This window comes from Cydia strobilella, chromosome Z, assembly GCF_947568885.1.
Source record: "Cydia strobilella chromosome Z, ilCydStro3.1, whole genome shotgun sequence".
NCBI lineage: Eukaryota > Metazoa > Arthropoda > Insecta > Lepidoptera > Tortricidae > Cydia > Cydia strobilella.
Window position 1 is genome coordinate 33,977,194 of NC_086068.1, and position 23,964 is coordinate 34,001,157.

A 23,964-nucleotide genomic window follows, 5' to 3' on the forward strand; every position below is an offset into this window, starting at 1 on the left:
CACGTTATCGAGGCAGGTGGTGACTTGCTGACTAGATGGGCCCCTGAAACTGCCGTCGTGAAGACGACCAGGAGCAACACCGGTGTGAGCGGCTCAGGGGTGTCGAGAGGTGTGCGCCGCTTTCTACCCAGTGACTGTTAACAGCCACTGTGCCAACTCGCGTCTTATGCATCTTTCACATCCACCCCTGGAGCATATAGCTCTTACGACTCCCCTCTGGACGGCCAATGAAGGCAAGCCAGAGCTGAGAGTCCTGCGGGTCCCCTTGGGGTCCACTCCGACCGACGAAGACACGCCGGAGACGGAGACCCTGACCGACTCTCTGGAGCACTCGGGTTCGTGGGATCGTCACTCCCCAACAGCTCGCCACAAGCTGCCGTGCCCATCTGCCTTATTATTATTATTATTAGTATCTCCTTCTGGATTTCACGGGCCTATAAATCCCGGTCTTTTGATAGGCTTGCGTGGGGATATAGATCCAACACGTAGAGGCCCCTTGGAGAGCTATTATATATTAGCTATATTATTATTATTATTTGTATCTCGTATAAACTCACGGGTATATATATATCCCGGTCACTTGATAGGCGTGCGTGGGGATACAGATCCATCACGTAGAGGCCGTTTGGAGAAGTTTGCTGTTATGTAATACACCTGCTAGAACCCATTCACGGGTACAAATAGATACCCGTAAATCAATATTACATAGCATGTTTGAGAAAATATATTTGCGGAAAATGGGTAACATTTATTGGTACAATACAGTTACAATACAGTATTTACAAGTTCGCCTTCTAGTAGGTTTTGGTTTGAGCTCCTGTCATACCTGTCAGTAAGCGCGTCGAGCAGCGCCTGCGGCGTGGCGGGCGGCGGCTGCGCGGGCGCGGCCAGCGGCCGCAGGTGCGCCGGCGCTTCCTGCAGCCGCGGCGGCGGCGGCGGCGCCACCGCGAACGGGTTCAGCCCCGCCTCCGTGCCATCTGCAACGTAACACATTTATAGCTTTTCGAAAACAAACTGAGACCGGCACCGGACGCCTTGGTCCAACATGTACGTCAAGCTTTAGAAATACAGTAGGGGAAATATGTCGTACCGTTACTTATTGCTGACACGAAAATTCGTGAAAATAAACTTTGTATCACAAATATTTCAATAATTATGTTAAATTATTTAAATCTAATTATCGTCCTCGTACGCCACTATCCGTGGCGTATGTTTAGGGTGGCAAAGCAGACAAAATGTCACGGACACCTGGCTAGAGACGAATGCCAATTTGATCAAGAGGCCATAAGCTCAGGCCCCGTTGCCCCATTTCGATAAATTTGCCACGGGCCTCTGCAGTTGGTATAGTTACGCCGCGCGCCTTGTTGAGCTGCTGCGCGGCCCCCTCCCCCCTCGCCGTCAGCTCCGAGCCCCCGCCGCTGTACATGCAGCAGGAGCAGGGAGCAGGACTGGTGCGCTAGTGTTACCCGGTCCGTCGGGGAGCGCGCCGCGTGCCTTGTTGAGCTGCTGCGCGGCCCACTCCTCGCCCTCGCTGTCCAGCTCAGAGTCCGCAGACGCCGACGCCGCCGCCGTCCCGCCTGCCATATTACACTTTCAATTATAATCATTCCTTTTTAAGAATAAAAGGGCAGAAGTGAAAGGGCTGCTTTTCTTATCACCATCGACGTGACAAAGTGTGGACGAGCTAACGTATGGTATGGTTTTCATTGAAATTTGAAGTTTATGGTGACACTGCCACACTTTGTTATTCCAATGTATGTGGAGAGTAAGCTTGGTCCGAGTGTAGTCTATTTGCAATGTGGTTGTTGGGTGTATGCACAGACCTACTCAACCACTAGATGACGAGTACCGTAAATAGGGGGTATTACCTACTGCAACGTGCTGCCGCCAGAGTGGTGCACTAGCACTTATCATTGCCTTGTCACGCAGCATAAGACTTTTGGCAACCTGGAGCGGACATTAACGCAGGACATGGTTACACTAGCAAGGTATTTCAAAGCTTGGCGCCTCACACCTAGCACAAGTAAGACCGAAACATGCTGTTTCCACCTACACAACCAACTGGCAAACCGCGAGCTCAATCTTTCTCTTGACGGTTCGACCCTGAGACACAATTCTACTCCAAAATACCTCGGTGTCATCCTTGACCGCTCTCTAACCTTCAAAGAACATCTCACTTGTACTGGACGTAAACTACAAACGCGCAACAACATCATTCACAAATTAACTGGAACATCCTGGGGAGCAAATGCCAACACTCTGCGTACATCTGCCTTATCGCTGGTGTATTCCTCAGCTGAGTATTGAGCGCCGGTCTGGCTGGGCAGTGTTCACACTAACAAAGTCGATACGGAGCTAAACAAAACTATGCGGCTCATATCTGGCACACTGCGATCTACCCCATGCCACTGGCTCCCGGTTCTTTTTGGGATCCTGCCGCCTGATTTGCGAAGGAAGGATGCGCTTGTGAAAGAGTCGCAAAACCCAAACCTACCAATACACACCGAATTCACGCACCCTGTAAATAGTCGCCTGAAGTCCAGGAACCCTCCCTACAGTATTGCGTCAACTCTTTCACAGGGAGACTACAACGCTAACAGGGAGTGGACGCAACAATGGACTACTGCAATGGCTGGAAAGTTTGGATCGGGGATTGTTCCGGGTAAGAAAATAGATGGATTTGAGCTGCCGAGGCGGACATGGTGTAACCTTAATAGATTGCGCACCGGCCACGGTCGCTGTGGCCTATATAAATATCGTTGCGGGTGGGTGGAGTCTCCTGCATGTCACTGTGGTGCCGACGAACAGAGTATCCGACATATTTTCCAAGAGTGCCCATCTACTCGATATACTGGAGGCCCCTCCGGAAGACCTGATAAAACTGAACGACGAAGCTATCAAGTGGATTAATTCTCTGGAGTTAGATTTATGATTTCTCTGTATCTGTATATATTAACATAATGCCATACGATTAAATAAATAAACAACTTATCATAAAGCTTATACATAATGTGCGGTGTATGTGCTGTGTAGTGTAGGTAAGTGACGTACGCTTGGGCTTGTCGCTGGGCAGTTGGAGGCCGCGCACGAGCAGGCGGCCCTCCTCCTCGTCGTCGCCCGACCCATCGTCGCGCTGCAGCCGGGAGCCCGGCGCCGCCTCCGACGCCACGGGGATCACGTCCCCGCCGCACTCACGCGCCTACACACACAATAGTATATTGTGATACAAGTGTGCTACGTTGGTCATTACACACGAGGCGACATTGTGGCGCAATAAGAAAGCCCATGTGTGTAATGACCAATGGACACGCGTTTCATACGACTTTTTCAACACACTTGCGAGGGAAAAAAAACTTACATATTAATCCAAATCCAAAAAACTCGGTGTGCTCAATAAAGCACGGCGATACTTTACTCCGGGGCAAAGACTGCTGCTATATAAATCGCAAGTCAGACCCCATATGGAGTACTGCTGTCACCTTTGGGCAGGAGCACCTGGATGCCAGCTTGGACCCTTCGACTCAGTCCAAAGGCGCGCTGTACGAATCGTCGACGATCCCAAACTCACAAGCGGTATTGAACCTTTTAAGTCTAAGGAGAAACTTCGCCTCCTTATGCGTGTTCTACCGCTTGTACAATGGGCTGTGCTCTGAAAAACTGTTTGACATGATGCCAACGGCCGCTTTCTATCACCGCACCGCTCGCCATCGGCAGGGTGTTCATCCTCACACCCTAGCACCTAAATGGTCGCGTACTGTGCGGTTTAAAAAGAGGAATTTCCTCCCGCGTACGCTTCGGCTGTGGAATGAGCTCCCTGCCGAGGTTTTCCCGAGGGGCTACAGTATGGGGTTCTTCAAAAAAGGAGTGTACAGGTTTTTAAAGGGTCGGGTTACGCGCGTGTAATATCTCCGGTGTTGCAGGCGTCCATAGGCTACGGTAACTGCTTACCATCAGGCGGGCCGTATGCTTGATTGCCACCGACGTGGTTAAAAAAAAAAATTAATTAATAAAACAGTATAAGTCTCAAATCTGTCATACTGCCTGCCGCCCCTCGCCCCGGCCGATGACGGGCCGGCCGGGCCGCGGCAGGCGGTCGGCGGCGAGCCGGCGCCCACAAGTCCGCGTGGTAAAATCTACTCGACCAATTTAAGAAGACCCCCTTCCCATACATATTACTAGCAATCAGTTACCTTCTTAAGTCAGTCGGATTATCATTCATTACACACGAGTGCTATGATATGTGCCATTTTCAACCAAAAGGTACCACATTGTCGCTTGTCAATAAGGTTGATTTCAAATTGAAGCTATATGGAAATAGCGCCTTATTGACAACCGACAATAAGTACCCTTTTGATTGAGAATGGCACATATAATGAAAAAGCACGCGTGTTTAATATCTAGGGTTATGAGCCTAAAAACGGTTCAATAAGTTACACGTTACGAGCAAGTGTGATGAAAAACACTTTTTTAATACGGTTGCTCAAAAAGTGCTACTTTTCGTGGCTGTTTAGCGTGCGGAAAGTTGGTTTTCGCGAACTAGTGCTTTTTACTTTTCCAATTTTTTTAAATTTTTACTATGTAAGAATACGAAAAATATGCATATTTCATATTTTATTACTTACCTCTTCATCATTATAAGTATTATAACACGTTTATTTTTTTAATGTTGAAAAACCGTTCTTAATAAGTTGTCTGAATGGAACGAAACGCCTTTCAAAGAAGAGGCGTATTTTCTTACTGCAAGAATGTTTTAAGTTTCCAAAGGCAACATTAGATATTGTTTTTATAAATATACGAGACACAAATAATCGTAAATAACGATATTTAGGTAATAATAGTACAATGTTTTAATATTTACAATTGTTTCTGTCTTATAGAACATGCATTTGAAAAAAAACTTTCATTGAAGTGGGTTCAATAATAATAACAAAATCTATTCTAGTCAAATAAAAGCTAGAAGAAAAACACCTCTTCATAATGTCAATGTCAATGATGTCACAGAATTAATAATATAAAAGTTCCGAATTCCATTCCTTACTTGTTGCTTTATATTCTCTTTGGTTGCTTTTCTTATTTTTTTCTCAACTGTATTAAAAAACGTCGTTCGATACACGTGCGGAAATGTCATTCTTCACTCGTCCCGATCTCTCGGTACTCGTGAAGTAATGACATACTTTCTGCACTAGCATCGAAATGTACTATTATACAATCGTGATATAATAGAGAGCTTTTCAGTCGAGTACCGTGTTTAAGCAACGAAGCTTGCTGAGTTGCTTAAGTAAGGTAAGAGAAAAGCTTGATTATATCACTCTTGTATACAATACTTTTTCTACGAGACAACAAAATAATACTTTCAACTAGTAGAATCATATAGGTAAACAAACCAAAAGTATACAGCTAAGATACGCGAGCTGCCGCAGCCCGCAAAACCTTAATACTCGTACGCGCCCCGGCCGCCGGGCCCGGCGCCCCCGGCAGGTTGGTCAACGACACCTTCTCGTAACTCATGAGGCCCTGATGGTACCTGCTCCGCGCTAAATTCAATTTTAAGACAGTTTTTTCTCGATTTTGGGCACCGTAGCCTATGGAGACTAACAAGCAACGCTAAGCGGTTTTCGTAGGGTATGGATGTTGCTATATGAAGGGTGTCACATGCGCGTTTCTGACTTATGAAGAAATTGTTTCTACTACAACATACTTAAAATAAAATGTTTTTGTTGGCCAACCAATCACAAAGCAGTACGACGCAGCAGCGTGTTTATATCGAAATGTATGAAGTTCTATTTTCAAAATTTTTATAATTTACTAAACCGTATCGATAAAATTCTTATGCTTGAGTCGGAAGTGCCATAGACTATCCAACGTTGAAAAGAGTAAGGTTGTAGTGTTGCATATGAAGTTGTAATACACAGATTATACTAGACGAGTAGAAAAACGTTTAAATTATACTCGTAACTCGTAATAACAACAAAATACAGTAGTGTCGCAGAGGGTCCAGGCGCGCGAGCAGCGGGCGGCGGGGGGCGGGCGGCGGGCGTTGTCCCTCACCTCTCATACCTGCTGTCTCGTCTTGCGCGCCGCGTGGATGAGCGCCGCGTCGGGGATGTGGCCGGGCGCCACGGCCAGCGCCGCGCGCACGGTCTCGGCGCGGTACCGGTGGAACCCCCTGTTATCCTCCTCCGGCTCCTCCGCCTCCTCCTCGCTGCCCGACACATCGCCCGACCCGTCGGCCGCCAGCGCTTCCCTCCCGGACAATATTAGCCCTTCCAAACTAGCTTTCTTCTTTTTTGTTTTTTCTTGTTTATCGGCGCTGATCGGTGAATCCTTTTCCTACATTACAAATAGAAAGTTACAATTAAAAATGCAAACAAGTTAAATTTTAAACAAACTCCAACAACTAAAACTCATTGTGATGTTTAAATCCTAATTGGAGTGACATCTAAGGAGTCTAAGGATGGTGTCCCTGAGAGAACAGCTTATATGTACATGTACAATTGGTCTTAAAGAAACATTACCTCGTTGTTGCTGTGGTTGTCAAATTTGTTATTATCACTATCATTGGCGCGTCGTTTCTCCCGATCGCGACGCTTGGCCAGTCTCTTGCTTTGTGATGACTTCTTCACAATAAACACTTCACCATCTTCCTCTAAAATTACGTAAAATATGTATTTTTAAATTATTCTATAAGTGTAGTAGGTACGGCTACTGAGAAAGCATGAAACTTAGCATGTATTTAGAAATCAATAAAATTCATTTATTTTAGGCTTTATAATATTCTTCTTCATAAGGCTTTAAGTTTTACGGGTATCCACAAAACAGGCTACCACCCCTTACCAATGTGTTGTTGTAGCCAATACACAGTGTGTCCCTAGCCATTGGATAAATAGTACGTTGCTTCTGGAACGAAATATATGGAAAACTTCGCATAATTAATGGAAGACTTTTTTCAATTGGGATATGTACGTTATATGGTTTCGTTTTAGCAACATTTTACATGAAAATGTTTTTGGTGGGATGTACATTTCGGCTTTTAATTCAGGGAAATTAGCTTAAATTACGGCATAATTAATGGAAGGAAAAATAAAATAAAAAGCCCTTGAATAAAATGTGTAAAAGTTCAATATAAAAACTACAATTTTGCGTTAGTCCCAGGTAAGCCCATCTGAAGAGCAATGAAAACAGGATCACATTGTACAGAATTTTCATACAAAGTAACTTAACTCTACAACAACGTTCCTACTTAACAACAATTCCTAGTATTCTGACACAAAAGCTCAAAGTACAGTCCCAACTGTAAGAAAGCATGAAACTTAGCATGTAACTTTGGCATGGCATGTAGGCCATGTAGCTTATGATTCTTATGAAGGTAAAAAGATAGAAGGGGACTTCTGGAGTGCATTATTCCTCGTCTGTCCCCCACTTTTGTGACCCGTTTTGCATTTTTTTCTTTGTTATTAGAAAAACATTTGAAGTTACAACCAAACTGCTAATAAACAATATATCCTTCATTATCATACTCATTGCGGCAGTGGGCCTAAATACCCGATACAAAGTATGGTTAATTACGAGTTACACTAATTGTCATTATTAAGTTCATGTCTCTTGAAATAAAACTATGAAAACGGATTATATCGCGTATATTGAATTTATAATACATCCCGACGTTTCGAACTCTTTACAGCGTTCGTGGTCAACGGGTGACTGAGGAAAAATTACAAAGTGCAAAAATACCCACATACTAAAATAATGAACAATCATAGACTACAAACTTTAAGGCTGGTTGTACATGCAAAATCGGTTCATAAGGCTAGTTATACACTACAATTATTTTCAAGTAAAGATATATACATATACGCGATAAAAACTACGCCGGCTCGAAACGTCGGGATGTATTATAAATTCAATATACGCGATATAATCCGTTTTCATAGTTTTATTTAATGAGTAACTATCGCGGTAACCGAAGTCAATTTCATGTCTCTTGTTAAGACATTCCCAAAGTTAAGTGTTACAAAGATAAATGTTCTGATTGATAGGATACTCTATTGTGTTAACTCTTGTGCTCAAATTATCAATTGCAGACAAGTTCTTAACCATCTTCTACAGGAGCAAGAGTTTTCCAAATCTATGTACGACCACTCACAGAGTTACTGCTTTCTTTCCAATAGTCTGTCAAAAATATTTGTATTTAAAACGAAATGAGTTGTGGTGAAACAACTTGGCCAAATATAGACTGTAGATATTGGATATAGTTACAGTAGCGACCACAAGTATTAAACGTAATGAGTTGTGTGGGGAAACAACTTGGCCAAATCAGTTTCTATAGACTGTAGATATTGGATATAGTTCCAGTAGCGACCACAAGTATTAAACGAAATGAGTTGTGGTGAAACAACTTGGCCAAATCAGTTTCTATACACTGTAGATATTGGATATAGTTACAGTAGCGACCACAAGTATTAAACGAAATGAGTTGTGGTGAAACAACTTGGCCAAATCAGTTTCTATAGACTGTAGATATTGGATATAGTTCCAGTAGCGACCACAAGTATTAAACGAAATGAGTTGTGGTGAAACAACTTGGCCAAATCAGTTTCTATACACTGTAGATATTGGATATAGTTACAGTAGCGACCACAAGTATTAAACGAAATGAGTTGTGGTGAAACAACTTGGCCAAATCAGTTTCTATAGACTGTAGATATTGGATATAGTTACAGTAGTGACCACAAGTATTAAACGAAATGAGTTGTGGTGAAACAACATGGCCCAATCAGTTTCTATACACTGTAGATATTGGATATAGTTACAGTAGCGACCACAAGTATTAAACGAAATGAGTTGTGGTGAAACAACTTGGCCAAATCAGTTTCTATGAGACTGTAGATATTGGATATAGTTACATTAGCGACCACAAGCATTTTGACAATGATAATAACTTTGTTATTGTATAAAACATATTGGTTTTTTTCAAAATTATTCTTGTAGGCCAGGAAATAAATGCCCAAAAAAGGTATAGAGGGAAATGCTTGGAACACAATTTTTGACTTCGTAGCGTTGTTTGGACTAGTTAGGAGGTGAACATATCAAAAGTCCCCGGCCATAACCCTGGTGCTGGAGGGAAGAGGGGGGTTTGAAGGTTCCATTTTTCGGTTTTTCGATTATATCTCGGAAACTATGCGTCTGAGCGACTTGGCCACTTATACAAAATAAAAAGAGATTTAATTTATTACAAGTTTTATTCAGTCAAGTTTGTCGATATCTTGTATAGTTTTTGAGATATCCGCTCTTGAAGGTTTGTTTAGGGCTCTCATTTTTATCTTGATTATCTACATCAGTGAAGCTGCTATGCCGGGTTTGAGATCGTTTTCGTATAAATCGGGGGTGTTGAATTCATTTATGGTATCAACATTGACACCATTCCTAAGTAAAAACAAAATTTAAAAAAATGATTTTTTATAAAACTCCTCTTTACGCTTAAACCGCCGCGCCGAACCGATTTCGTTGAAATTTAGTATAGAGATGGTTTGAGTCCCGGGACAGTACATAGGATAGTTTTTATAACCAAAATCATCTTTTAAGGGTATGAAAAGTGGGGTGGAAATTTGTATGGGGAATCAATAACCGCTGAACCTATTTAAATAATATTTGGGATGGTCTACATGTTTGATTTAGTTGATAATGATACCAAACATGACTTCAAACCTAAATTTAAACAGTATTAACCTCAGGAATTCAACTTTGGCGAAGCGTAATTCCCCTCACACCAAATTTCACACCTTCAAAGTATGATTTTTGAGATAAAAACTATATTATATCCTGTCTCGGGACTTAAAACACCTATTTGCCAAATTTCAACTAAATCGGTTCAGCGGTTTAAGCGTGAAGAGAAGTTAAAAAAAAAGTTATTTGTTTAAAGTTTATATGTTTTTACTTCGGAAAGGTGTCAATGTTGATACCATAAATAAATTCAGCACCCCCGATTTATACGAAAACGTTACCAAACCCGGCCTAGCAGCTTTACTGATGTAGATAATCGAGATAAAAATGAGAGCCCTAAATAAACCTTCAAGAGCGGATATCTCAAAAACTATACAAGATATAAAAATCTTGACTGAATAAAACTTGTAACAAATTAAATCTCTATTAATTTTGTATAAGTGGCCAAGTCGCTCAGACGCTTAGTTTAAAAGATATAATCGAAAAACCGAAAAATGGAACTTTCAAACCCCCCTCTCCCCCCAGCACCAGGGTTACGGCCGGGGACTTTTGATATGTTCATCTCCTAACTAGTCCAAACAAAGCAACGAGGTTAAAAATTGTGTTCCTAGCATTTCCCTCTATACCTTCTTATTGCTAAGCCTATTGATAAGGTAGGTAATTTATGGCTTAAAAGCTCCTTGAAACATGTAAAAAGCTTGGTTTCATCGAATGAAAATATAAACTTGGTAAAACAAAACAAAAAATGACAATTTACTGGTTCATAAATATTTTGACACATTCTTTTTTACGATTTTATTGATAATAGGGGCTGCAGAATTTATATATTTTGGAAGTAATTACATCTGAATACATGCCAAAACATATGCATATTCGAACGATTTCAAGCAAATTCCGTTCTCAACAGAGGTCAAATATCTGGGGGTAACACTGGACCAGAAACTGACCTGGAACAAGCATGTGGACGGAACTATACAAAAGGCTAGATCAGCCTTGGCAATATGCTGTCGTTTAGCAGGCAACCAATGGGGTCTAAAACCCAAAATTGCCTTGTGGCTGTACACATCTATAGTGAGGCCGATAGTGTCTTACCCTTACGCCTCTGTAGCATGGTACAGGAAAACGACGCAAAAGGTAACAGTGATGAAGCTTGGCAGCCTGCAAAGAACTGCCTGTGTCATCATCACTGGAGCCATGTTATCCTCCCCGACGGCAGCCCTAGAGGCCATACTCACCATAAATCTACCGCCCCTTCACCTGCATCTGGAATTGGAGGCGAGATCTAATATGCCTAGAACAGCGGGCGCGAGGAGAGGTAATTGGTTATCGCAAACTCTGAGACTGTTTAAGGAATCAGTGTACGACAATCCTGTTCTTGGGATGCCATCCGACACTATGGCACCCAAATTTTGTCCACTCAAACTTTACTCAGTGGAACTCCCCAAAAGGAAGGACTGGTCAAACAGTCAAATTAAGTGGAAAGAAGGAAGCCTGAGGTGGTACACTGATAGCTCCAAATCTGGATCTGAAGTAGGCTGCGGAGTATATGGTAAAGAGCCTAGGAAAAGCATCAGCTTAAACCTAGGACGTTTTTGCTCCATATTCCAGGCAGAGGTATATGCCATCATTGAATGTACGTCAATCAATCTGCAAAGCAATTACGGCAACCACACTATCTATATCCATTCGGATAGCCAGGCGGCACTCTTAGCCCTAACCTCTGACGTCACCACATCGAGGCTAGTTGAGAACTGCAGGCAACTATTGAACAACGTTGGAGCCAGGAACAAGGTTGTTCTTCGTTGCGTCCCGGGGCATGCGGGTATCCTAGGAAACAAAAAGGCTGACGAACTCGCGCGAGCAGGGGCTAAGGGGAAGAACTACAGTCCTGAGCCGTTTTGTGGTATTCCCAGAAGCCTAACGCGGCTCACCCTAAAGACCTACTGTCACTAAAAACCATTCAACTCTGGAGAGAAAAACCAGGTTTGAAACATTCCAAAGCGCTTATCAAGGCCTTCAGCAATAAGGCGTCTTCGAACGCCTTAGCGCTGTCTAGGAACCAACTGCGCAACTTGGTAAGGGTGCTTACCGGGCACTGCACCCTAAATAAGCACATGTACACTATGGGGAAACGTGACATGGGGCAGTGCAGACTCTGTATGGAGGCAGAGGAGACGCCCTTGAACATCCTCACAGAGTGCCCTTGCCTAATGCGTACTCGTGACTTAATCCTGGGCGGACATATATTGCGCCCGGAGGAGTTAAAGTCTCTCGAGATCAAAAAGATCCTGCAGCTGTTTGAAGTTGCAGGTTTGGATCGAGAGTTGTAGTAGGTGGCGATCACAATAGATCAGGGTCCGCCTAAAGCAAAGGGGGCGCAATATAATTATATATAAATAGAAAATTTTTGACCAAGTGAAAATTATACAGGAATCATAAAATACTTAGAAAAATTTCATTCGAAACGCTAAAATAAGCGTTTTGTAGAAAAAACTTTTTCTCTAAAATCAAAAATGGCCGAGATATTGGACCTGAAAGTTGAGCCGATTTTTAGGACATAGAAAAAGTTTGATGGGTGTTGTTGTCATTATGACCCCTATTTTTTATGATGCTATCGTATAGAAGACGCTATTAGCCCATATTAGGTACAATAACATGTCTGTTCTGGCACTCTGTTTGAGCGCGATCATCGCGGTCAACCTAACACACTCCTCCTCGCTTCGCTCGTTGTCGCACCTATCTTGTCTCTGTTACTTAAATTTACTGTTCCAAATGATTGATTTTAATTTGTCAAGTAGTGGTTTCAACTTGCGGGTCAAATATCTCGGCCATTTTTGATTTTAGAAAAAAGTTTTTCCTACAAAACATGCTTATTTTAGCGTCTTCTATACGATAGCATCATAAAAAATAGGGGTCATAATGACAACAACACCCATCAAACTTTTTCTGTCCTAAAAATCGGCTCAACTTTCAGGTCCAATATCTCGGCCATTTTTGATTTTAGAGAAAAAGTTTTTTCTACAAAACTTGCTTATTTTAGCGTCTTCTATACGATAGCATCATAAAAAATTGGTGTCATAATAACACCAACCCCATCAAAAATTTTCTAAGTCCTGCGCCCCCTTTGCTTTAGTCCAACCCAAATTTCAACTAAATTGGTTAAGCGGTGTAAGAGTGAAGAGGACACAGACAGACAGACTCCCTTTCGCATTTATAATATTATAGTACGGATTGAGAGGTTCATTTGTTAAAATATTTTTGATCGCTACTGTAAGTCACTATTACACCAATTCACCTGAACCAGATTATGATGGAAAGTAATTAAATACCTTCATCTGCAAAACTTAGAAGTGGAGTGCTCTTGACCGGTTTGTTCTCCTTCTTAGCGTGACTGATGACCGGCGGTGGTGGCGGCTCAGGTTCACCATCATCATTATCATCAACGCAAAATACGCGCCTTTGAATCCTTTTAGGCTTACGAAATAATGACATGATTCACAAGTTTCCTGCACTTTAGTGGTATAGAGACATATCACTTCTAGAGGAATCACCTAAGCAGTTTCACGTGTAGTTCTGCAAAACTGCGGTTGAATAAATCCCAGTGCCAGTTCGTTGCTTTTCCAGTGCTATTCGTCTTCTTCTGCTATTTTATAAAGTTAGTATTCAGGTACAATTTACATATTGTATCAATAATCCTTAATCCCTCGCCCTTGTTCTTGCGTAGCGTAGCTCTGAGAGCGAGTCAAGTTTTTGACACCACGATCGACGCATGTTTGAGACACTGAATAAAATGCTTTGTTTCTTTCGATACGTTTTAACGCACTCTTGAACCGACCACCATTTTGGTGCGGTCCGGGTCCGTATGTGTGAAAGTTTAAAGGGCTTAACACACCATCGCACCGCACCAAGGTCATTGTGCGACGCTTTTTAAGCTCTCGTGCGAATGGGCCTTAATTCGATTTAAATAGTCACTCCACACTCGTTCATGTGAAATCTAGTTCGCAAATTAGCGAAATCGACTCCACACTCGCGTTCGCGACTTCGCGCCGCGTAGTCTGGAGCGCGCTAAAAACCAAGGCTTAAAAGTTGAAATCCAACAACGCTTGATAAAAAGTGTCGTGTGAATAAATACAACGTTCCATGTGTCATTCAAACGCTTTTTTAACGCGCGTTGAAAAAGCTCTCGTGTTAATGTGGCCTACTCTTTAGGGTCCTCCACACTCGCGTTCGCAGCTTCGCGCCGTGATTCGCGCATGAGTGTGGAGGGCCCTTTTGAAGTACGCATAAAGCTCGCTCCAGACTACGCGGCTTCACGCCGCGATTCGCGCACGAGTGTGGAGGACGCTTAAAGAATCATACTGTCGTTTTCTTTATACTAGTATTATAACATTATAATATTCCTTGCTAGTCATATCCAGCCAGAGGATATAACCAAAATTATGGAAGGTAGAGTTAAGGAAATGAATCTTCATGTATCAACAAAGTGACCGTAAAACAGTAAATAGGCGGCGCCACCATACACTGAAGTACCTAGACCATACACCTAGTATTTTATATAGACATAGACCTAGCATTACATAGACCAGCTATACGCGTGCGCCCGTAAGGGATAGACATAGATGACGTCATAAACGTGGGGATACCATATTGGTAAAAATTACCCCAATATTTGATATCACGTTGGGGCGATTACCCTGGAGGCAAAGTTAGCTTGTTTGACGGTATTAAAAAATTGTTAAATAAAATGTCAATGGGCCGTTCTTTTAAGGCGTATAAACAATGAAATACCTCCTATAATTCGCGCAGGTGGTACAAAACTAAACATGTTTAGTAAATAAAACGTAAAATAAAATGTATTATGGGTTTTAATTTAAAGAAATCACAAATCTCAATCACACCAATTAATGTACACCACATTTAATCTTCACAACATTTGTTTATTTATTTTTTGGAATTAGAAGTACGAAAAAACTTCGAGGTCAAAATTACCCATAAAATTATGATATTTTCATCTGGTATCCCTAACATGATTGTTATGCAGCTAAATTAAGAAGAAGTTTAAAAATGGCTGACCTCAGACTCCTACCTACCTACGTAATTTGGGCGGATAATTTTACAAATAATGTTTTGTTAATTTGCGTAAATAATTGTGATATTTTTATTGAAATCGTTTGATTCTACATTGCTTTGAGTGTAACGTAATTTTACGATGTTATTCTCACATATTGCGTTAAGAGGAAGGTGTAAAATACCGTACTTACGTGTGAAAGGTTATGATCTCATATTTTTGCTCAGAGCGGCTATTACAGCCGATTACAGAACAATTCACCAGTATTTTATCAAAGTTCAAGCATTCAAAACGCTAACCATCACTATATTTCATAAGAGAAAGCACGATTTCATACAAAACAACGATAATTAAACAAGCAACGAACAAACATGACATGTCACGTACTTATTTGTTTGCCACAACCTCGGTTGTGGCAGCGGTGGAAAAGTGAAACTATGACAAGGACAAACAATAACAGCGCTTTCTCTGCTACTCCTACTGAAAGATACATAAGACTATCCCGTTCGGTCATTTTCCCCCACTCCTCATGACCGATCCAGTTATACTAGATTCATGTATATAGATGTGCACCCGTGCAATCGTGAGGGACAGAACATACGCAATGCGACAAAATAAAAAACACGTTTTAACATTCCTGACAACATACCAGAAACAACCTACGTAATTTGGTCGGGTTATTTGCTGCCCCTCCCCTATTTCATCTCTACATTATAATACCTCTATGGTTCATGTCATAGAGTCTCTTATATATTACAATACTCTTTGGTCTCAGAGCTTACCTAGCGCCACCGGAGAGATTAGGAACTATTATTTACAGCTGAAAGCTGGTCACTATGGATGGTATAGAAAGGATGCCAATCTCTTAAGGCAGAATTGTTGCAAAAGTGACCGCCTTCAGCTTTAAATAATAGTTCCTAATCTCTCCGGTGGCGCTAGTAAGGCTCTGGGACATGAGTATAACATGAACCATATAAGGCAACAAATAACCCGACCAAATTACGTAGGTTGTGTTTGGAAGTATTTCGGTGTATGGTGGCGCCGCACTATGGCCCAAAAATCCGATCTAGCTGGACAAATTTATATTATACTCTTAATGAGTTTCAAGGGACTTATTTATTTATAATTTGTCTAAATAAAGCAAATTTATGATTATATGACCTTTCTTCTCTATTATTAATGAGAAAATTGAATAACCAGTGTATCTTGACCTTTGTGTAAGAAGAACTACTACGGCAGTAGAGCTCAGTTATAATTGGCTTTTGATTTTAAACGAAAAGAAGCATTATTACAATTGTCAACTAAAAAAGTAAGGATTAGCATAGATAAAAAGACATTTTTTTTATACAAAGTTTAATTTTGAACAAAATAAAATAAATACACTAAACAACCAGTCATTCGTCAGAGTCGTCATCGAAACTGGGTAAATCAATATTTCCCAAACTATCTTCACAGCGTATTTTTCTCACCAGGTCAAGTATTTTGGAATAAGCCATCGTACGTTTTTGCACTGGAACACGGTCCAGCTCAAAAGCTAACAACTTAGCGAACTCCACGTTTCTTGGATCTTCCGGTTGATTTTCGGAGCAAAAATTAACATTTTTCAAAAAACTGGTTTGACCGCGCACATCGGAATAATTATTTCTATTCCTTTTATATACGTTACAGTCCAGAATATCTTTGTATCGCACTTGCACTTCCTTATTTAAGAAATTGAGAAATTCGTTGAGAAATTCGGGAAATGTTAATTTTGATATTTCGTATAGAATCTTCCGTGACTGCATTCGAGTGAAATTTGATCGAAATTAACTCAAACAAACGAGTTTTTCTTTCGGTTTTTGGGTATTTAACACAAGTATGATAAAAATCTCTCCTCGGTATACTAATTACGTTTTCTGAAAGAAAAACTTAGGTTTAGGTTAACTATATATGACGCGGTTCCGCATCCGTCCGCAGTCTCAAATTTACATAAACGAATACTATATGAATGAGAGTAGCACACAAAAAAAATACAGGTGTGGGACATTGAATTACAGATAGTTTCTTGTCTAAAAAAGTTGAAATATGCACAAAAATGCCTTATAAATTGTGTTCGTTAGCATTTTTCTCAGCAAAAGTGAATTGGTTTACAATTGTTATATTTACAAAACATAGTACTTACCATCAACTTTACGATCCATGATTAAAAACTTAGAAACTTATCTTAAAACTAGCTAGAAATACTTGCAATTGAATACGGAAAGTGACCCACTTTAATAAGCACGACAACGCTCATAATGACACTTCAATGATAATATTAAACTAATGGAGGGTACTTACACAAAATTATCAACGGAATCGTGACCTCGGGAGTATATGCTATCGTTTTAACGAGTACTTTTGTAGAAGTGCGGTGATCGTTTTTGTCCAGCTAGATCGCACTTTAGGGCCATAGTGCGCCGCCTAATTACTGTTTTTTGATGGACACTTTTCATACATAGAGATTTGGCTCCTTTATATAGTCTCCATGCTGGTCACTTTTGCAACAATTCTGCCATAAGAGATTGACATCCTTTCTATACCATCCATAAAATAAATAAAATAAATCATTTTTATTTCGAGTAACTTTACACTCATATAGCTTGTGTTAGTAAGTACTTATAGCTATGTTAGTGCTTACATCTATCACTATATATACAGAATAATTATTAACACAAAATTAACATAACACAAAATTAACATTACAATAAATAATAAAAATAAACAATACTGAAATGAACTGATTTATGTTTCTAGAAGTACATACCCAAGTAGCTTATACATAATAAGTACTTCTAGAAACATGCATGTCCTCACAGTGCCTCATATATGGGCAGTCAAACCTCTCGGCTATCAACCGCAGGATGGGGTTGGGGCTGGCCCGCACCCGGCGCACCAGGGATGTGCATCGTTTGCGCATAGTCGTATAAAAGCAATCTATGCGTGCTTCAGCAAACATCCCTGACGCGCTGCAGAAGCGGGGCAGCCCCACCAGGACCCGGAACGCGTTGTTATATTGGACCCGGAGAGCCCCATAGGCCCGCTGCGTGTAGTATGTCCATAAGCTGCACGTATAGAGGGAAGTGCAATATGCTCTAAAGAGAGTTAATTTCACCTCCCTAGTACATCGCGCAAACTTACGCGCAATCATGTTTGCCCTCACCGACAGGGCCCTCCGTTCACGCTCGATATCCATGTTGTCTTTTAGGTCTGAGGTGACAACATGGCCTAAATATTTAAAAGCCCTCACCCTTTCCAGTGGAGTACCACTCAGGTTGATGGGAGGTACCTTGGGTATCCGATACCCAGTAGGTTCAAACACCATGTATTGTGTTTTACCCACATTATATTTTAGCCCATGATGGATGGCGTAGGTCTCGCAAATACATAAAAGTTTTCGCAAACCACAAGCCGACGCGCTCAACAAAACCATATCGTCGGCATAACTCAAATTATTCAGACAAACTGTGTCGATATGACAGCCGACATGAGTTTTGCCGAGCGCCTCGAGAAGCTCATTTATGTAAAGGTTAAAAAGTGTGGGCGAGGTCAAACCCCCCTGTCTCACCCCACACTCCAACCGATACGGGTCCGATAAGGTACCTGACCATCTAACGCTATTGACCTGATTTCCATACCAGTACCTCAGGATTTGTATAAACCAAATGGTTATATTCTAAGCCCGCTCCAGACTACGCGGCGCGAAGCGCGATTTATGTAAAAGGGTTTGCCAGTGTCTACCAAATGGAATCGTCTGTTAGTAGAATTATATGGCAACATTTTACAAACGTCAATAAAAAAAAGTTTATGTATCCGCCATTTCAATTTTGTCTCGCACGTCGTACGTGCGTTAGTTGTTTTGGTGAGTGAAATTAATCGTAACTTTTCTTACTAATCCATTGAGTTTGTGCAATTTACTACTTCTTATACAATATGTTTATAATAAGAAACTTATTAACATTGATATTTTGTTTGTATGCTTTATATTTAACTGGCTCACGTTTAATCGTCTTATAACCTTTCAGTCCTTAAATTTCTTCGAAGTCCCTACACACTTCAAGATGGGTAGGGAGGACAAAGCTACCTGGAAGTCCAACTATTTCGTGAAGATTGTCGTAAGTATATTATTATCGTACATGTTAATGCTTTGCGAGGTGGTATTTAATGCAACATATTATTTGGTTTGTAGCAACTCTTGGACGAGTACCCAAAATGTTTCATAGTGGGTGCCGACAATGTGGGCTCAAAGCAGATGCAGCAAATCCGTATGTCCCTGCGTGGACATAGCATCGTGCTGATGGGCAAGAACACCATGATGCGCAAGGCCATCCGTGGGCACCTGGAGAACAACCCGGCGCTGGAGAAGCTGCTGCCGCACATCAAGGGCAACGTGGGCTTCGTGTTCACTCGAGGGGACCTCGTCGAGGTAACTAACCTTCCATCTGCCATTCTTATTTGTGTTAAAGCCATGAATTTTATACTAAGGTAATTATATTTTTTGTAAAAGGTGCGTGAGAAGCTGTTGGAGAACAAAGTGCGTGCCCTGGCTCGTCCTGGTGCTATCGCTCCTCTTTCCGTTATTGTTCCGGCGCACAACACTGGTCTTGGGCCCGAAAAGACATCTTTCTTCCAGGCCCTTTCCATCCCTACCAAGATTTCAAAGGGTGAGAATATATTTTGAGTGTTGGCTTGGCTGTCTGTCCTAATACCTGAGAGCTTAATATTTACTCTCTGGCTTCGCTTTCAGACTACAGTAAATTTTTCAACTTTATCCTAGTGTGATTATTGTATTTAAAAATTGCACTGGCATTTTGAACATACATACCTAATTTATAAGAAAAAGTAATGTTGCATCACTATGGTGTAAGTTAGTGAAGATGGGTAGGCACATGTTCTACTTTCAACCACATTTTGATAATTAATATGTTAGTGTGTTACTGATGTATATATGAATGTTACAGGTACTATTGAAATCATCAATGATGTGCATATTCTGAAGCCTGGTGACAAGGTGGGCGCGTCTGAAGCTACACTGCTCAACATGCTGAACATCTCTCCATTTTCATATGGTCTTGTAGTGAAACAGGTAACTTTTATGTATAGTCACCCAAAGCATTGAGTCCAGTTTGTATCTGTATGACAGTCTGGAATTTGTCTTTGGTAAAGCATTTTGCATTGGACTGTCTTGACTAATCTATATCAATAGATTTTCCAAGTAATATGCACACAATTATTGCATATCCACATGTAATTAAGAGTGGATATGTTCCTATTAAGATGTTCATACTTTGTTTTGTCTGACATGAGAGTTAGTGCAGTCTGGTTAATAGAAATCTCATTTCAGGTGTATGATTCGGGTACCATTTTCACACCAGCCATTCTTGACATCAAGCCAGAGGACCTCCGTGCCAGGTTCCTGGAGGGCGTTGCTAATGTAGCCTCTCTATCTCTGTCCATTGGCTACCCAACTATAGCCTCGGCACCACACTCCATTGCCAATGGATTCAAGAACCTGCTGGCTATTGCTGCTGTCACTGAAGTTGACTTCAAAGAGGCTACAACTATTAAGGAATTCATCAAGGTGAGCCTAGATTTGCTTCTATTAAGTGATAAGGAGATTACATAAAGTTCTAAGCAAACTAATTACTTTATTGTTGATCAAGTTTAGTACTTATCGATTTTCAGTGTTATTCAACATTTGTCTGTCCTAATACCAAGGAATTGTTAAAATTAACTCCTTGGCTTCGCTTTCAGACTACATCATTTCCTTCAAATTTATCCTAGTGTGATGAAATCTTAATAGACATTGCACTGGCATTTTGCAGGAACAATTTTTCTATTATGATGGCAAAAACCATGTATATTGTAGCTGGAGGATACAACCTTGATATTTTGTGTCAATAACTAAACAAATTATAGCAACTGATGAAAAGGCGCAGTTAAAGGGTTAAAGAGGTATTTCCCGTTGGATATATGGATATTACGTATCATTTTATGATTAATATGTACCGTATCTGCAGTATAGTTCCATAAGTCTCGTGAAATAGGTATTGAAGTAGAACTGTCACTTTGTAAAATTGAAAAATTAAAAAAAAAATTGCTAATGATATTATTTTCAAAATTGCTTTCTTGGGGTTAGACATGAGGATATCACGTATCATTTGTGGTATATTGTACAAAAAAAATATCAGCCATATTGTGTCTGGAGGAGCCCAAACTTGGTATGTTTCAAAAATTCTTTTTGTTTTAATTAAAAAAATGCCCGAAATGTAATGATGTGATATATTTTTAGAATCGCCTCAAAAAGCCCTTTCGTATGATACCACATACCATAGGTTTTGGAAAAAAAAAATTTTTTTCATACAAAAAAAATGTTTTTAGGAACTGCGGGTCAAAAATTTTGTTTTGGCCTCTAGTATGTGTGTGCCAAACGGCTAACCTGTACATCGATTTGCGGTATTCCTTTGAAATTGGGGTCGAGCGGCTTCCGCTAGTGTAAACGAGATTTTCAGAACGCACTTGCAAAGAAGAAACTAAAAATACGGTGACATTTCAAACATTTGTCAGCCATAAATTGTCATTTCTTGACAGGTTAGGCATCAAAGGCACAGACCTTCGGCATTTAGCCATGGAACTCCCGCCACACACTCTAGGAAACATAGGCCTTTTCCCTGAACTTCAGTACACCTGCATGAAATAAGATCTTTTTCCAGCAAGTGTGATGAAAGGGTTGTATTTACATACTACACTACAGCTATATCTCTGTAGTACCTATACATATATTGTCATGGATGTAATGTTTTGAAAAGATGTATCCCGCCAAGTTTCTTGCTGGTCCCATATTAAGATATGCTATACCCTCCTACAATTTAGGAGGGATTGAAATCTTCTCGGGTCAGAGATGTAGGGTTAGAGCCGGCGTAGCTTTATTTGATGTTCATAAGCGTTTTGTCTTATATGCTTTAATTTGAATTGAATGTTTCAGGATCCCTCCAAGTTCGTAGCAGCAGCTGCAACCGTCGCTCCGGCCGCCGCGGGCGCCGCGGGTGCCGCGGGTGCCAAGGCTGAGGAGAAGAAAGTCGAGGAGGAAGAGCCCGAGAGCGACGACGACATGGGCTTCGGCCTCTTCGACTAGTCCGCTTAGGGTTTTTGTGCTCATTTTCACACTTGCTTGTAGGAAGTCAACGCCGCCGGGTTAGACACCCTAATGGCGGCTGACTCATCTCTCATTTGTGTAAATAAAGCCAGCCACTATGGAAAACACTTGTTTTTATTTTCTTTCTTCTGCTAAACAAATTTATACAATAATAACAACTTGCTATAATGCATACATATAGAACTTCATACATTTTTAAATCTTTGCCTAGTTCTTAGTATGAACGATTGAACACATTATAAGTAGGATTAGCGCTTCTATTATTCCAAAGGAGTGAAGTGAACATATGTGCCATTTTCAACCAAAAGGGTACTTATTGTCGCTTGTCAGTAAGGCGCTATTTCCATATAGCTTCAATTAGAAATCAACCTTAGCGACAATCTTTGAAGTCTGTACTAAATAGGGACCAAAAATATCTAAATATGACAATGACACCTTGTTGGTATTTGTGAGCATCTTTTTTACTCTGACATATCTGACCTGACTCCATACATCTTAAATTAAATGTGGCTTTCCACCAGAGAAGGGTCCTTATGATTCTGAAATCCCACGTACGGTTACTTCTCAGGAATGCTCTAACGTTAATATTTTTTTAATTAGAACAAAAGGTAAAAAATAAATTTTTCACCTCAGCAGCTCGAACAAGCCTACTTTCGTCACTCCCTGGAGTGAGGAAAGTTCGACTTACCTCACTCCAGGGAGTGAAACAATGTAGCTTTTTAATTTAGTGAAGGCCATGAACTTCATACTTTTATTACATTTTTTTTATGGTATGGTACGGTACGGTCCGGTCCGGTCTCGTATCGTATCGTACATATTATAATACTTTTTTTTCTGTTTATTCTGTGTAATTCGAAATACATTTTAACCTTTAATATGTTCTCACTACTGAGGTGAAAAATTATGTGTGCAACACGAGAGCAAAGTTATTTTACATCTCGTGTTTTTGAGTCCCTCGCTACGCTCAAGATTCTACCTTAGAATCACTCGCTTCGCTCGTGATTCAATTATAGAATCTTTCGCTTTCTCGGGACTCGAAATAAACACTCGCAAGAAAAACCAACTTTCCTCTCTTGTTGCACAAATAACTATTTAAACAAAAATTACAATGATCGACAACACAAAAAAACCGGCCAAGTTTAAGTCTGACTCGCGCACGAAGGGTTCCGTACCATTATGTAAACAAACGGCAAAAAAATCACGTTTGTTGTATGGGAGCCCCCCTTAAATATTCATTGTCTGTTTTTAGCAAAGAGTAACTTATACTAGAGCGGTACTGTCATAGTAAATTTTGTAACCCCAGTAAATTCACTGCCATCTGTCGACACACTTTAAAACTAAAAATAAATATTTATAAAAATACGATAAAATGTATTTAATAATTTTTAAGAAAAAAAAACCGACTTCAATGTGGGATGCCGCTGAAAGTTCACTTATTGTTGATGGTGCACTCTTAGATTCCAGACAATGAAATGAAAAAGACAGCATCTTTTGCCTAATTATGTAGGAGGTAAAAACCACCCATTTTTAACAGACTTCAATTTCATAGAAGGAGGTTCTGTATTCGGTTGTGGCTATTTTTTTTTTCTTCTTTATGTATGTTCACCGATTATTCCGAGACCCGTGGTCCGATTTGAGTAATTCTTTTTTGTTCGAAAGGAGCTACTTCCAAGTTGGTCCCATATTAATCTGGTTCTGATCTGATGATGGGATCCCTGAGAAATTGAGGGAACTCCTCAATTTTTAAAGGCACATGTATGGTGATTTGGGTGTTTTCATAAGCAACTTGAGCATTTTCTCTCGAAAACGATCAATTTGATGAAGTGGACCTGATGATGATGATTGTTTTGAAGATAGTGATGATGATTTTTTTAATGTAGGATGTTCAGCGATTACTCCGAGACCCGTGGTCCGACTTGAAAAATTCTTTTTTTGTTTGAAAGGAACTACCTCCAAGGTGGTCCCACATTAATTTGGTGCTGTTCTGATGATGGGATCCATG

At 40.7% G+C, this 23,964-nt stretch overlaps 2 protein-coding genes across 2 annotated transcripts in view; one reads left to right on the forward strand and one right to left on the reverse strand.

Moving 5' to 3' along the window:
- Nucleotides 1–13,432, reverse strand: part of LOC134754208 (PAX3- and PAX7-binding protein 1) — a 55,038-nt gene extending 41,606 nt beyond the window's left edge. The window contains exons 1-6 of the mRNA XM_063690369.1: nucleotides 13,050–13,432; nucleotides 6,516–6,646; nucleotides 6,058–6,330; nucleotides 3,052–3,199; nucleotides 1,467–1,577; nucleotides 827–977 (exon numbers count right to left, since the gene is read on the reverse strand). Of these exons, the coding sequence (XP_063546439.1) occupies nucleotides 827–977; nucleotides 1,467–1,577; nucleotides 3,052–3,199; nucleotides 6,058–6,330; nucleotides 6,516–6,646; nucleotides 13,050–13,212 (977 nt within the window). The 5' untranslated portion in view covers nucleotides 13,213–13,432. The remainder of the gene's footprint in view (nucleotides 1–826; nucleotides 978–1,466; nucleotides 1,578–3,051; nucleotides 3,200–6,057; nucleotides 6,331–6,515; nucleotides 6,647–13,049) is intronic.
- A 5,108-nt stretch (nucleotides 13,433–18,540) lies between these two features.
- On the forward strand, nucleotides 18,541–22,053 carry LOC134754387 (large ribosomal subunit protein uL10). The gene is made up of 7 exons (XM_063690692.1): nucleotides 18,541–18,668; nucleotides 18,832–18,921; nucleotides 18,996–19,232; nucleotides 19,314–19,470; nucleotides 19,768–19,892; nucleotides 20,151–20,387; nucleotides 21,792–22,053. The coding sequence occupies exons 2-7, from the start codon at nucleotides 18,868–18,870 to the stop codon at nucleotides 21,939–21,941; spliced, it is 960 nt and encodes a 319-aa protein (XP_063546762.1). The 5' UTR covers nucleotides 18,541–18,668; nucleotides 18,832–18,867; the 3' UTR covers nucleotides 21,942–22,053.
- Nucleotides 22,054–23,964: the final 1,911 nt, after the last annotated feature.